The sequence below is a fragment of the Histomonas meleagridis genome (assembly GCF_020186115.1).
Source record: "Histomonas meleagridis strain 2922-C6/04-10x chromosome Unknown contig_20, whole genome shotgun sequence".
NCBI lineage: Eukaryota > Parabasalia > Tritrichomonadida > Dientamoebidae > Histomonas > Histomonas meleagridis.
The window spans coordinates 1,898,185-1,913,320 of NW_027150805.1; the positions used below are offsets into that span (position 1 = coordinate 1,898,185).

The 15,136-nt window shown below is 28.8% G+C and overlaps 6 protein-coding genes across 6 annotated transcripts; 2 read left to right on the top strand and 4 right to left on the bottom strand.

Moving 5' to 3' along the window:
• Window positions 1–3,679: 3,679 nt before the first annotated feature.
• GO595_003134 (ABC transporter family protein) lies at window positions 3,680–5,983 on the top strand (the record flags this gene model as incomplete). Its single annotated transcript, XM_067916121.1, has 1 exon — window positions 3,680–5,983. One exon carries the CDS (start codon window positions 3,680–3,682, stop codon window positions 5,981–5,983), a length of 2,304 nt encoding a protein of 767 aa, XP_067776935.1.
• Window positions 5,984–6,853: 870 nt separating this feature from the next.
• On the bottom strand, window positions 6,854–7,459 carry GO595_003135 (small GTP-binding protein; the record flags this gene model as incomplete). Its single annotated transcript, XM_067916122.1, has 1 exon — window positions 6,854–7,459. The coding sequence occupies one exon, from the start codon at window positions 7,457–7,459 to the stop codon at window positions 6,854–6,856; it is 606 nt and encodes a 201-aa protein (XP_067776936.1).
• A 319-nt stretch (window positions 7,460–7,778) lies between these two features.
• On the bottom strand, window positions 7,779–8,126 carry GO595_003136 (uncharacterized protein; the record flags this gene model as incomplete). Its single annotated transcript, XM_067916124.1, has 1 exon — window positions 7,779–8,126. The coding sequence occupies one exon, from the start codon at window positions 8,124–8,126 to the stop codon at window positions 7,779–7,781; it is 348 nt and encodes a 115-aa protein (XP_067776937.1).
• Window positions 8,127–10,839: 2,713 nt separating this feature from the next.
• GO595_003137 (uncharacterized protein) lies at window positions 10,840–11,313 on the bottom strand (the record flags this gene model as incomplete). The annotated part of the gene is made up of 1 exon (XM_067916125.1): window positions 10,840–11,313. One exon carries the CDS (start codon window positions 11,311–11,313, stop codon window positions 10,840–10,842), a length of 474 nt encoding a protein of 157 aa, XP_067776938.1.
• Window positions 11,314–11,467: 154 nt separating this feature from the next.
• GO595_003138 (Leucine Rich Repeat family protein) lies at window positions 11,468–13,255 on the bottom strand (the record flags this gene model as incomplete). The annotated part of the gene is made up of 1 exon (XM_067916126.1): window positions 11,468–13,255. The coding sequence occupies one exon, from the start codon at window positions 13,253–13,255 to the stop codon at window positions 11,468–11,470; it is 1,788 nt and encodes a 595-aa protein (XP_067776939.1).
• A 702-nt stretch (window positions 13,256–13,957) lies between these two features.
• Window positions 13,958–14,575, top strand: GO595_003139 (Myb-like DNA-binding domain containing protein; the record flags this gene model as incomplete). The annotated part of the gene is made up of 1 exon (XM_067916127.1): window positions 13,958–14,575. One exon carries the CDS (start codon window positions 13,958–13,960, stop codon window positions 14,573–14,575), a length of 618 nt encoding a protein of 205 aa, XP_067776940.1.
• Between the last annotated feature and the right edge of the window lie 561 nt (window positions 14,576–15,136).

Consider the following 15,136-nt stretch of genomic DNA (forward strand, 5'->3'; position numbering starts at 1 on the left):
GCTCAGATGATCACCTCATTGTTGAAACTAAAGATCCCATAAAATCAGCCAAATATTTTAGTTCTTTACCTGAAGTTGAATTTGTTAATTCATATGAACCACCGACACCAGCTAATATTATTGCATCTGGATTTACACAAAAGAATACAGCTGATCTTATTACTGATACACATGGTAATATTATTGCACCACGATATCTTGAATCCAAAGGAATTACAGGTAAAAATCAAACAGTTGCATTACTTGATTATTCACTTGATTATTATCATTCACATTTTTATGATCCATCAGTAAATATGACTTTTAACGAATTTATACCAAATCATCGAAAGATTTCATATTATTATAATTTTTATGATACTGAAGAATTATTGTATAAAAACTATATGCCAAACAAATCTCATGGTACACATGTATCAGGGACTATAGCAGGAAAATCATTAAATGAAAATGATAAAATTAATTCATATAATGGCATCGCACCTGATTCTAAACTTATGTATTTAGGTTCATTTGATGAAAACTTTAACAGACTTATGTCAAACACAAGTAAATTAATTGAAATAATTCAAACAGGTAATGTTCATATCTTTACTAATTCATGGGGTTCTCTTACACCATTGAATGACCGACAGTTGCAATATTTTTTTGATCAAATTATATATAGAAATAATGTTGGTGAAACTTGTCTAATACTTTTTTGTGCAGGTAATGAAGCAGGAAATGGATTTTATACAATTCGTTCACCAGGAAATTCAAAAAATGTTTTAACTGTTGGTGCAGCATCAAAGGTTTTTGATTATCAAAACTTTAAATTCAGTGTTATAAATGAAGAAGGAAAACAAATACAAGTTCTTATACCATATCAACAACCTTACGCTATTCAAGACCTTGAATTAAAAGGCATGAAATTTTATTTATCAAATTGTTCTGATTTTAGTTTACCAAAGAAAAGTGGGAAATTTTTATATTTGGATATTAATGATTTAAATAAAATGAAAACTGATTCTTCTGAAGTAACAGCTCAATTACAAAATTATGTTATTTATGGATTTGTTTATGATATAAAAGCTGAAGAATATAATGACTTTAGTTCATATTTTTCTAATTTTTATCCTTCCCGAAAATTTGTGACAAATAATCCGACAATACTTAAATCAGATGTAGGAAAATATATTACAATAAATTATTCTTATGATTCAATTATAGGAAAACAAAATTCACAAATTTCTAAATCATATTTTTCTTCAATAGGTCCAACACATTTTGGTGTAATTAAACCTGATATTATGGCACCAGGTTCATTTGTGATGAGTTCAAAATCTAAACAAATAATTGATCCAAATCATGGTTCAAAAGATGAATATATAGATGATTTATATTATTTAGAAGGAACATCAATGGCTACACCAAATGCAGCAGGTGCTGCAGCATTAATTTCACAATATTTTGATGATTGTAAATATTTAAATGAGAAAGTTAATATTAATTCATTATTATTAAAATCACTTTTAATTGCTTCTGCTTCAAAATCTGATGGAAGTTATACTCCAGATAATTTTATGGGTCATGGATTAATAGATATATCAACTGTATTACCATTTGAAGATGATAATTTTGGTTTAAGATTTTCGAATATTGTTAAAATGTCAAAAGGTCAAATGCATCATAAAGGTAAAATTAAAATTACTAAGAATACATCATCTCTTAAAATTGTTTTATGTTCACATGATATACCTTTAAGTATTGAATCATTAATACCAATTTATTTTGATTTAGATTTAATAGCTATTTCACCAACTAAAAAAATATATGTTGGAAATAATCGTATGAATGATACAGAACATTATACATTAAATGAAAAGATTATAATTCCAACAAAAGAATTAGAAATTGGTGAATATGAAATTCATGTAATATCAAATATTGAAATTACTTCAACTATTCCATATATTATAACAACAATTGGGCCATTTGAACAAAATGATATAAATTCAAATCCGAAATATATTGAAATGCAAAACACAAATGAATGTATATCAACAAAAAATTCAAATGGATGTAATGATGGAAAATTAATATGTAAAAATGGATTTACAGGACAATTATGTAATATTGAATTTCAAGAATTTCCTTCATATACAACAAGTTCATCAACAATTTTACCAGAAAATTCACAATTTATTATGCAACCAAATACATTAAAATTCTTTAAAGTATCAAAATATTCAAATTATGATGAATTATTAGTTGTGTTATTCACTAATCAATATAATAATCAATATTCATTACTATGGGAAATGGGAAAACCTGAAAATTATATTCCATCATTATCACAAAATGTTTATAAATGTATAACATCAGATAAAGTATTAACAAATCAAAATATACCAATAATAATTAATGCTTCACAAGAAAATTATTTCTTTATCTCAAATAATTATCCTTATTCTTCAACATTTTTTGCAGCTGTATTAAATAAGCCTAATGAAAATGATCCATTATGTTTCTGTGATAAGAATGATTGTAGTAATAAAAATATCTGTAAATTACAAAATACTTATTCAACAAATTCTGCATTATATGGAATTTTTTATTATTGTTATGATAGAGTAATTTATATTGATAAAAACATCGAAATACCTTCAATATATTTAAATGCAGAAATATTAACTTTGGATTTACTGAAAAATAATAATACGAATATAAAACATTTGATTACTTTTACTAATTGTATTTCTTCTAATATTTATAATTGTTATTATTTATCAATTAATAATTTAAGAATTAAATTTACTGAAACAAATCAAGTTTCAAGTAATGTAATTCATTTCGAATATTTAGAACTTAAAAATATTACTTTTGAAGATAATAATAAATTTGTTTTATCGATCAATAATTTAACGACTGATTACGAATCGTTTGATTCAAATATACAAATTACACAATCAATTAAAATGAATAATTCTGAAATTACAATTAAAACTATAAAGGTTTATAATAATTCAATTGATTTTGTTAATTCTAATGATGAAATAAAGAAAATTAATTTAGTAGAAAATTTGAAAATTGAATTTTTTGTAATACATAATGATACTTTAATTAATATATTGAATGGTGAAAATTATTCATTAAGTTTACCAAATAATATTCAAATTATTATTAATTTTCATGGAACAGTAAATTCAACTTATAATATTGATGAAAGTATTAAAGATAAAGTTACAATAATTGAAGATAAACATAAAAAAGGTTTAACAACATTGCATATTGTATTAATTGCTGTTGGTTCTGCTGTCGTTGTTATAGTTGTCATACTGGTGATAATATTCTTTATAAAAAGAAAAAAGAAAAACTATGAAAGTATGATGTCAACAACTGACTTAATGCGTAAAGAATTAGTTTAAGTAAATTTTACATTATTTCTTTTCGTAAATTTAAGTGTTTTACCTACTTTGAATTTTATATGATGATTGGTAACTAAAAAACTGTTAAAAAAATTTTCCGGTTTCGAGCTGTACAAAAAGTTAACTTAAATTGAATTTTTGAAGGCATTTCAAATGCTTCTGTTCATATTTCAGGCGCCAATTTCTGCAGAAAAATGTAAACGTGCCAAAATGAGGACAATTTCAATACAACCGACGGCCCAGGTCGAAATTTGTGTAATCAATTATCGATAATGCCTATAAAGACATCGCACTTTAAGGCAGTATTATTTCGAAAATATATTATGATCAAACGTTCATGGAGATCCTTTATATTTACAATTGTTGCATGTATTGTAGCTTCTGCTTTAGCAATTGCTATTTATTATGCAATGGCTTATTTTATGCAACCTGGAACAAATAAAATTACGTTTGAAGATTTTGCACAAAATTCAAATTTTTTATTGTTTGTAGATGATGGTTCATTACCTGAATTTCCATATTTAAAACAATCTCTTATAAATCTTTATGAAAGAGAATTAGGCCAAACACCTGACAGCCTTACCTTTAATTCATCAGATGAATTAAATTCATGGGTTGTTCAACAAGAAACATCACTTCAACAACCTACATATATTCCAATGGGTGTACAATTTTACCAAACGCAAAACAACGCATTTGCTATGTCCACATGGTTTAACACGTCAGGTTATCATGAAACATCTGATCAATTTACAGTAGATTTTTTAGCCACCAAAGCAGTCTGGAATTATATTTACGGCGGGAACTTCACACTGACCTTTACAGTATCAGCCAGCCGTAGTATTGAATATTATTTTGGGAATATCGGTCCGATCATATTAGTTGCAGGATTATATTCCATTATTCCATTAATCATTACACAGCCTATCATTGATATTACGGGCGAAATTCGGTCATATATGGTTTCCTGTACACTAAAAATCTTTCCATATTGGCTCGGCACATTTCTCTTAGACTTCATTGTCTGGATATTCACCACCACCATCATCTGGGCGATATTTTGCATTGCACAAATCCAAGCATTTTTAGACAATTTATTAACCACATGGTATACTATGGTCATGTTAGGACCATCATTTATTATCTTTATGTATGTAATTTCATTTTTATTTGATAGTCCAGAATCAGCAAATCGACAATGTTTCTTAACGTTTATCATTGTCTTGTTAGTTCCTTATGTCATCCAATGTGTTCGATGGAAGCCAAATCCTGTTTGGTTAGAATGGATTTATTCATTAATTCCTCCATTATCATTACAGCGGATATTTTCATATGTATTATCTAATATTGGACCACTTCGACAATCATTTTCATATTATTGGAAAGAAGCGACGTCACAAAGTTTCTTGATTATGGACTTTGGTAATATCCTTATTTATAGTTTCATTTTATTTATCATTGAATCAGTACGAAACTCAATCAAACGAAAACTTGCTAAAAACTCATTTAATAATTATAATGAATATTTCCAAGAGCTGAAAGATAAACAAGAAATAACACCGGACGTCTTAGAGATGCGAGAAAGAGTTGAGAATTCTCATGATTTCGCAGTCCGAATTGATAATGTTTCACGTTTATTCTTTAATACAGAAGGTAAACCTATACCAGCAGTGAACCATGTGTCATTAGGTATCGACAAAGGATGTTTATTTGGCTTTTTGGGCGCTAATGGCGCAGGTAAGACGACATTAATTCGAATGATAACTTCTTTGTTACCACCATCAGATGGAACAATTGAAATTAATGGAGTTGACATCTCTAAATTCCATGACCCAACAATAATTAGTGTATGTCCACAATTTAATAACCATTTATGTAATGAAATGACGCCGGCGGAACACTTTAAGTTGTATGGAATGTTATTCGAGTTCGATAAAGAAGAAGAAGAGAAATCAATTCGTTTAATACATGACTTAGAACTTGAAGAACTTAAAGATAAACCTTTACAAGACTTATCGCAAGGTGATGTCCGAAAACTTGCAGTCGCATTATCATTTTATAGTCGAGCAAACATTATATTACTTGATGAGCCAACTGCTTCGTTAGATCCAGTCGCAAGACATAATGTACAAGAGCTAATTCTAGAATACAAAAGCGATAAAACGTTTATGTTATGTACACATTTGTTAAGCGAAGCGGAATTCTTATGCGATATCATATCGATTATGGTCAAAGGAAGCGTTTATGCAATCGGAACACCACAACAATTAACTGAACGATTTGGAACAATTTATAAAATAGATATAATGCTGAGGAATGATTCCGATGAAGAGGCCGAAAAATGTACAAATTTCATAGAGAAAACATTGCCAACAGCTAAAATGGAGATCTCGAGGCCGGCAGCAAGGCTATACGACGTGCCAGCAACAGACATAGAGTTGGCGGAGCTGTTCGCACTGATGGAAAATGGTATGAACGGAGACAATGGATATTGCTATTACACGTGCTCGTCATCGTCGTTGGAACACGTGTTCATGGAAATATTGAAAATGTCTGAGACTGATGAAGAACTTTAACTGCGAATATTAATTTGTAAATGAAATTATTATTATTTTGGGTTTGTTTGAAGTTGTGCAAATATTTGTTTTAGACGAGAAAGCACCACCAATTAAATGTGTTCACGCTATTTATTTTGGAATGTACAATTGTTGATGTGTTGAGATATGGTCTTACGTTTTTGAGTTTAATTTCTAGTAACGAAGAAGTTATCTTTGCTCATTATACTGAATTAAGAAATTTAATTCAAAGAACACTTGAACAAGATCAACAAAAGCGAATCGATGCTTTTGAGATTAAAGAACATCCGTTCTTTGAGAATATTCTTGGAAAAGAGTGGATTCGAAGTGAAAAAGAATCACTTTACTCAAAGACAAAGTCACTGTTCTGTGTTGAAGAGGAAGCAGACTATGATGACTTTATTGGAATGTAATGAGTAAACTGTGTAATTATTTTTAAAATAATTTTGTTTTGATAAAATTTGTGGTGCGCTTTGAATATATTGGTGTTGTTATTTCCCTTTATAATATAGTGTTTAGGAAAATCAATCAAAATAATTATTACAAAAAATATATATAAAAAATCTACAAATAAGCGAAATGTTATCGAAGTACCCTTATTAGGAACGATTTTAAATTCAGATATATTTTCTATATTTACGCGCCCGTTTAAACTGTTTATTAAAAAAAACGATGGAGCTTTTTCAAAGAAAAATTGTCTTAATTCTGAGTTTATCGTTCTATTGAACAGTTTACACACGTTTTTTAAATGAAATTTGATCGGATATGTGGGTGGCCATAACGATCAATTTATTCACAATTTCGAACTGTAAAAAAACGGTTTTGATATGGGCTCGTTATCCAGATTTTAATTTACCAAAAGTGAATACTTTATTTGCAGCACTTTTTCTTGCCTTGTTTTCCTGTGTCATCCTTGAGGTTAACACCTCCATTAGGTTTACCATCATTTATAACATTTCCTTTGTTCTGTAATAAATTATTGATCGCCATTTGGAACATTCTATCAACTCCAGAACCTGTGGAAGCGCTAGTTTCGGCATAAAGTGCTCCGTTTTCAGAGGCCATTGAACTTGCACTCTGGAATTCAATGACACGTTTATCTTCAAGATCCGTTTTATTTCCACAAACAAGAATAACTATATTTTCTTCGACATTGGTTTTAAGTTCTCTGATCCAGTAACTAACAGAATCAAAGCTTTCAGCCTTTGTTACATCGAAAACAATGATAGCAATCAAAGCACTTCTATAGTACATTGGTGCTAAACCACGGTAAACTTCTTGACCTGCTGTATCCCAAATCAGAAGTTCGAGTTGTTGGCCATCAATATTAACATCTTTTGTAACAAAAGCAGCACCGATTGTTGGGTTAACATTTTCTGGTGCAGAGCCAGAAACATATTGAGTTACAATACTTGTTTTTCCGACACCGGAGTCACCAAGAAGGACCAATTTCACGGCGTTTCCCTCGATGCTCATTTTGAAATTAGAAGTTTCCTTCAAATTTCAATGAAACCGACGGACCTTTTTCAAAAGCCACAAAAGTTGGCTATAGTCTAGATTTCTTCAATCAAATCGAAAATTGATGAAACTCATAGAAAATAACTGTAATTCAATAGAAAAAGTCGGTGAATAAATTAAACAACAAAATTTGTAAAACATTTTTTACTTGGCAAGAATATATCCTTTTTACATATCATCAAAATTAAATTAGACGTAAGTATCTCTTTTCAAAATATTTGAGAAGTAAAACTTCAAATTGATTACATTTTCAAAATTAATTTACAAAATTAATATTTTATTTATTTAACCCAGGAATTTCGTTTAATGGACGGATTTGGATGTTGTGCTCTTTTTGAAAAGCAAGGAGTTCTTCCTCTTTAGCCTTAATCTTCGGATTAAATGTATTAATAAGTTCTTTTAATGATGCTTTCTGTTGTTCAAGTGCTGGCTTTGCATCACCAATTGTCATCTGTACGAGTACTTCTCCAATAAGTCTAAAACATTTTCTATCGTCTGGTAAATTTGAAATAGTTTCAAGAACTCTTTCATGTTGTTGTAAATCCAATTCAAATTGTATTGTTTTATTTTGGAGCTCTTTCAGTTCTGATCTTAATTTGTTAAATTGCTCGCTAAGGGAAGACATTTCTGGTGTTCAGCCTTCTAAACAAACTTTGTTAATTTTAATAAACGTTCTTTATTGACCGTTTATGATTTTATGAAATGTTATGTGAAATCATTAAATGGAGAAAAATGAAGAAATTGAAAAATCAAGAAGCAAAATCCGAAATATTAATATACTTCAAAAGACAAATTTAAATTGGATACAAAATTATTTTGATAGAAAATATTATACATGTGAAGAATTATCATGCATAATTAATTCTTTTTTTTCATTCTCTAATGAAATTCAATCTATTTTATTTTCAAAACTAAATTCCATAATATTTGATCAGGATAATGATATTTCAATTATTCAATCAACATTAAATTCTATTTCCCCAATTGTTAACAGCGACTTATTTTTTGAAAATGTCACCACTAGCCTTGACTTTTTTCCTCATTATCTTGAATTTCTTATCACAAAAATTTCTTCACCATTATATCAACAATTTCTAAATTTTGTTTCAATTTTTCTATTTCGATGTCAGTCACTTCGATGCGATCCAAAAGTTATACAATTTTTTGGTATTTTATTAAACAGATACTATACTGAATATGATTTTACATATATATGTAATGCGTTTCTTTCTCCGCCATTTGATATATCTCTTCAAATGATATATGAAGTGATATTTCCATATATATATAAAGTTTTACACTTTGAGCTAAATCATTCGATAATTCGATCTATTAAAGTTTTAATTTTAAGTGTAAAATATGAATTACAAATCGATTTAAATTATTTTCTTTCTAATTTAAATGAATTATTGTCAACAAGTGATGATGAAATTGTTTTATTAATTTTTTCATTATTATCATTTTGTTCAACAAATATAAAACCACCTGAAAACTTGGATAATTATATGATGCAAAAAGTAATGAACGAAAATTGTTCATTCGAAATGAAAAAAAGTTGTTTAAATCTGTTTATTAATTTTTTTGAGTTTTGGAATAATAATTTTTTTGTTTATTTTCCGTTGTTTGAGTTTTTAATGAATAATCCTTCTTATGAGATTAGATCTATCACTATACAAGTGATACTTTTATATTTGCCGAATAATGTTCCATATTCATCAAAATTATGTCGTTTATTATGTGATTCTTTCGATTTGGATAATGTGCAACAAAAAATCGGTAAAGTTTTGGTTTATTGGATTAATACTATAAATGATTCGGATTTATTGGATTTAATATCGATTATTAAATTGGAACAATATAATATATGCGATACAATAAGTTTATTAGAAATCCCTGAGTTAAAATTGCTTTCACAATACATTGAAGGTTTTAGTGATTTTTGGAATGCAAGTGAAGTTAATTAATAATGAATAAAAAACTGTTGTTTGTATTTTATGCGATTGTTTTTATAGGTTTTGTTTCATAAAAATAACTTTCTTCTTATTTTTATAAATGCAAAAACAATTTGCTACAAATGATTTTAAGATTTTTTCTGCAAAAGAAAAGGATAATATTGTACAAATAATTGTTTCTCCTTTTCGAATTCTAATTCTTAATGAAAATTATCAATTTAAAATTTATGATTTTTCATTTGATCAACTTTCTTCATTTTCTATAAAAAATGATTTTGTAACATTAGCATTTAAAAATAAAAAGATACACGTTTATTGTCATAAAGCTGAAAAACTAAAAAATGCTATAGAAATTGTACAATTTCAAGAAATGCAATCTGAGTATAAATTGTTTCAAAAAATCAATGATTTTTTCTCTATGAATAAAAATGATATAAATCAATTATTAAATGAATTACATTCAATTGGAAACAGTTTAATTCTTCTTCTTGATCAAAAAAGAAAAGTTCCAAATTTTTTACTTGAAACCATGAAATATATTTTTATTGTTAGATTTCAAAATGAATACAAACTCAATGATTTTAAAATATATGAAAAAGAAATATTCATGATTTTCCTTATTGTTTTATTGGAAGCAATTGAAGTTGCTTCACAACTTCAGACAGACAAAGATTATTTAGATTATATTATTGGTGGGCTTACAAGAGAAATTTTTCAAATATCTGTGTATATTAAGGTTGATTCCTCTAAAATTCTTGGTTCTTCAATGCTTTTCTTTAATAGAGAGAATCCATTAGCTATTATGTACGAGAGTAAAGTGATGCAAAGAGAAATTCAAACACTTCTCAATGAAAGTAAAATGGGAATTAATGTTTCTAAATCGCAATTTATTGATAAGCTTTATCTAATAATTGTACTAGAAGTATGTGCTATTTTAACAGATATATCTCACTTTGAACTAAATGAACTTACTGTTAATGTACTTATAATGATTTTAAATCCACAGGCATTGACAAAAAAAGTACATCGTACAATGAAAACCATAATTGGAGAAATGTTAAAAGCTTTTAATGATAATAGAGTCGATAAAAATTTCATTTATGTTTTTGCAATGTGGGTAATGAAAGACAAACTAAAATAATACAAATTATATTTCATATTACCATATAAATTTACAATACTACTATTTTTTTTTTTTCAAAAAATTGCATTCTTAAAACTGAGAACTACGAAATTTAAGGAATTATTTAAAAAGTTTTGTAATCATAATTTCCAGCATCCATTAAAATATCGTATTAAAATTGTGATTCTATAAATTAAAGGATTCGAATTTGCCTTGAATTCATTTTAAAAATATTTGAAAATAATATGTTTATTTAATTACAGCTAATGATAATGTGAATGGTGTGGTGGTGATTGGCGTCGCCTTGAGTGATGGTCGTCGCTGTGCCTATGAGGTGGCGAAGGCTCTCTGGATGGCTTACGCTTTGATTTGTTTTTGGCTTTCTCAAAGGCAGCTGGACTCAATGGAATAGGGCAGTCCTTATCTTCAAACATCATAGGCGCTCCTTTTCTTTTTTGGTTATTTTTCTTCTTGTTTTTTTCTAGTTTATAAGCATGTGGATCAAATATTTTTGCTGAAATAACATTTCCACGAAATTTCAATTGGCGCATAGCTTCAAAAAGCTCAGATGCATTACTCACGTCAGGCAATTCAACATAACAAGTTCCATCAAAATGATTATGACTCATCTTAAGTTTGCTTATAGTTGCAAATTTTCCAACATAATCTCTTATTTGGTTTTCTTTTGTATCCTTTGGAAATCCTGAAAGAATTACCTTCAGAAGCTTTTGTTCCATTTCCTGCAATTTGGTACCGGAGGCCGTTTAATCACCTTCGTTTTAACGTACAACCACAAACGGTTTTCTTTCATTGGGGAATCCTCATCAACAATCGTTGTTTAAATTCAAATTAAACCAACATTTACCAACATAATTTCTCCGTCATCCTTGACTATAACGACGTATTTAACATTTCGTTATATACATTAATCAATGGATCACTTTCTTCCAAATTTCGATCACTTCCAATGCATTCTTTTATAATTTGCTCTAAGCCCGCATTCAATAATGCCACATCTCTTACAAAATTCAGTCTGTCCTCTTTTGCCTTCCTCAAAGTGCATTGGACATCAATCTCAGTTTCAGATTGTATTGTTTCTGTACCTTCTCCAAATTTTGCGACAAAGCTTCGATGGATCTCTTCTAATTTCATTTTACAATTTTCTTGTTCATTTGATGGAATTAGTTCAATAGCTTTTATTACATCATTTGATGGCCAACTTGATCGCTTGACATTCCCAGATAAAATGATATTATTCAGTAATTGACAAATTGTGTCGAAATCGGTACAATTGCCATCAAAGAATAATTCTTCAATACCAATTTTAACAAGATATTGGAGAGACTTGATCCCCTTCTCCCCAACCATTTGCCCAGTGATATCAAGTGACTGAATACCACCGATTTTTTCGAGACGATTCAATAAATTTGCAACATCGGACCCATTATCAGCGTTCTCCGATGCTTTCATTGTAAGTTTCTTAAGGTGCATATCAATAAATCGATTGCTTAAGACTTTTATTGGATCTTCTTCATTAGGAATAATTGAATATGATATATCAATTTCTTTTAATTTGGGTTGATTAGCAATGAAATCAATAAACGAGTTAGTAACGAGATTAGATTTCCATGAAAAAGACTCAAGTTGACTTAGGGATAAATTTTTGATTTTTTCTATGGAATCAATAAAATCGTCACTTTCCGCAAAATGTAAACCATTCAATGCTATCGTAATTGGGCTGCCCTTTGTCTCGGAAAGACACATCATGAGAGAAACAAATGATTCAGAGGTGAAACTACAAAAGCTCAAATCAAGGAAGTTTAGCCCTTGAAATGAAGCTTCTTTGATCACGGTGTGAAATATACAATTTGTAAATGAAAGATTCTTAAGACCAGTTGGGAATAATGTTATAATTGGAAGAACATATCCAACATCAATTCCACAGTAACCTATGTTCAGAACTCGGAAACATTTGTTTGTAAGAACAGTATTACTTCCCATTAATTGAATAAGAAGAATCTGGAAAATTTTCAGATCTACACCACTTACAAAGAGATCCTCGAGGTAACTGAAACAAGGCGCTTCGAACATGCATGAGAAAATAGCACGAAAATTCGACTCATTAAAATTGCATGATGAAATCCTAAGACTTTTAATAAGACCTTTGTACTTAGATAAGTCCTGTATGAAGTACTTAAATTCTGGGTAGAGCAAATCACATTTTATAAAGGATAAATGTGTAATTATGTGATTATTATCATTTGCGAAAAAAACGATATCTTCAGGAATTAAAGAAAACGAAACTTCACTGAAGCGAATGGAACGAAATGTGTCTGATTTTATAGTGGATAAGTTTTTAACGGATAAATTAAGATTTGCATGTTCAATGGTAATATCAATAAGCCTTTTTTCATCACTAATAGCCTTGTTATAATAACTAAGGAGAGGGGAAGTAAGAATTTCCTGTGTAAAAATGATTTTTGCACTGACTAAAGAATTGTATAAAAGAGTTATTTGATCAATTAAACTTGGCGAAACTCTTGGAATAACAGTAGCAAGGAAAGAATCTCCTGATATTGAAGATGAGTTGAGATTAAAATCAAAATCTAGAGGTGGAATTGGTGTATTTGATTTAACATCATTTTGTGGAAATAATTTCTTGCATAATTCAAATATCATCGATGCTATTTTTGAAGCATCTTGATGGATAATTTCGATTTTCTCTCCTTCGATATCAAAAATAATTGAATCATTATTTAAAGCTATTGACAAAACGGAATTTAAGGCAACAACCTCATTAGGTTTAAACCCGGAGGGAAATTTTCTTTTGGAGATGAAGAATAACCCAGCAGATGAGATTAGTAAAAATAAATTTTCCTTTTGGTTTCTTCTATTTATCCTATCAACAATGTCAAACCAATATACTTTTACATAAGGTAAATTAAGAAATGGATGTGAGGATAAAAGTCTTTCTTTCAAACTTTCGCTCATGCTGTTGCGGTTATTATGTAAACAATACAAATATTGTGGTAGAAATTTGAGAAGTTTTCATCAGGATAAACGAACAACATATTTTCGAAGGTAAAATATGCATAAAATTTCTCTGCCTTGAAAGAAAATTTAAAATAACCATAACTTTCACCTATAGAGATAGATTTCATGCAAATAAAATGAATAGAAACTTTGTTATGAACTTTTTAATTTTTTGTAATCAAAGCTAAAAATCAAAATTAAATGCTGAATCATGTTTACTTTAAATATCCTTGCATTTTTAAAGTGATATAGAGATTGAAATTTCATAAATTCATTTGTTTGTATCAAAATTCGTTAGAAATTATTTTTCCCGCCAAAATTCAAACATGGTTAGACAAAACATTATCGATGCAAAGCAACGAGCAAACACCAAAGCCAAAACGCCAAAAAAGGAAATTTACCACAGAAGAAGATCAACAAATCCAAGAATTTGTGAACCAACATGGAGCAAAACAATGGGATCTTCTTGCAAGTACTCTTGTTGATCGAACACCACGACAGTGTAGAGATCGTTGGAAACACTATCTTTCCCCTGATGTTATTCATGCCAATTGGACAATTGAAGAAGATAAGACCCTTATGCAATTGACTTCATTATTTGGAAAAAAATGGGCTACATTGGTTAAATTCTTTCCAGGTCGAACAGACATTAATATAAAAAATCATTGGAATAAGCTTCAAAGAAATTGGAAAAAGATAAACTCAAAGAATGAAAACAAAGAAATTGCATCTAGTGAACTCAACACAGAAATAACAACAGGCAATGTAGAAGTTCCGCCACCAATACCAGAATCCAATAACGTCGGTATTTCACCAACTTTAGTTATTCCTCCTGCTCAAACTGAAACAAAACCAATAATTCAACCCATGGCTCCACAAGTTGTCCAACCCGAAGCAGCTCAGACCGAGACACCAATAGAAGTTCAGCAAACAACTGAAGTTGGAACTTTCACTGAAAAAGCATGAGTTCTTATGATTAGCATGAATTCCCTTAGCTATGGCTTATATTAAAGATTTTACTTTTTTTTAAGTCAAAATGAATAAAATGATTTTTATGAAAGAAAACTCGAACCTAATTTTATAAAAAATATACTTACAAGACACATATATCTTTTGGTAAAATGCATTTCACAGATAACTTTGAGCAAAAATATTTAAAAAAAAATTGATACATGAAAATGTTTAAATAAACTGTTCAACGAAATTAACTCCTCTAATTCCAAATTCCTCATTATCGTATTGTATCTTTACAATTCTTTTCTTTTCGTTTTCGATTTTGTTTGGTTTTCGTTTTATGTGAATTTCATTTTTATTTCGGAAAATTTCAGGAGTATTTTGTGTATTTTTATCTTTGTTTCTTTTTCTTAATTCTTCTAGGCTATTATTATTTTGATATACTTTTTTGTTTGCATGAATAAAATTATTTTTGAATTCATTTTTATTTTTTACATTTGATTTGATTTCGGGAAGTACATTTTGGATTTCATTTTCATTTTGATATATTTTATTACTTGCACGTGATGAGAT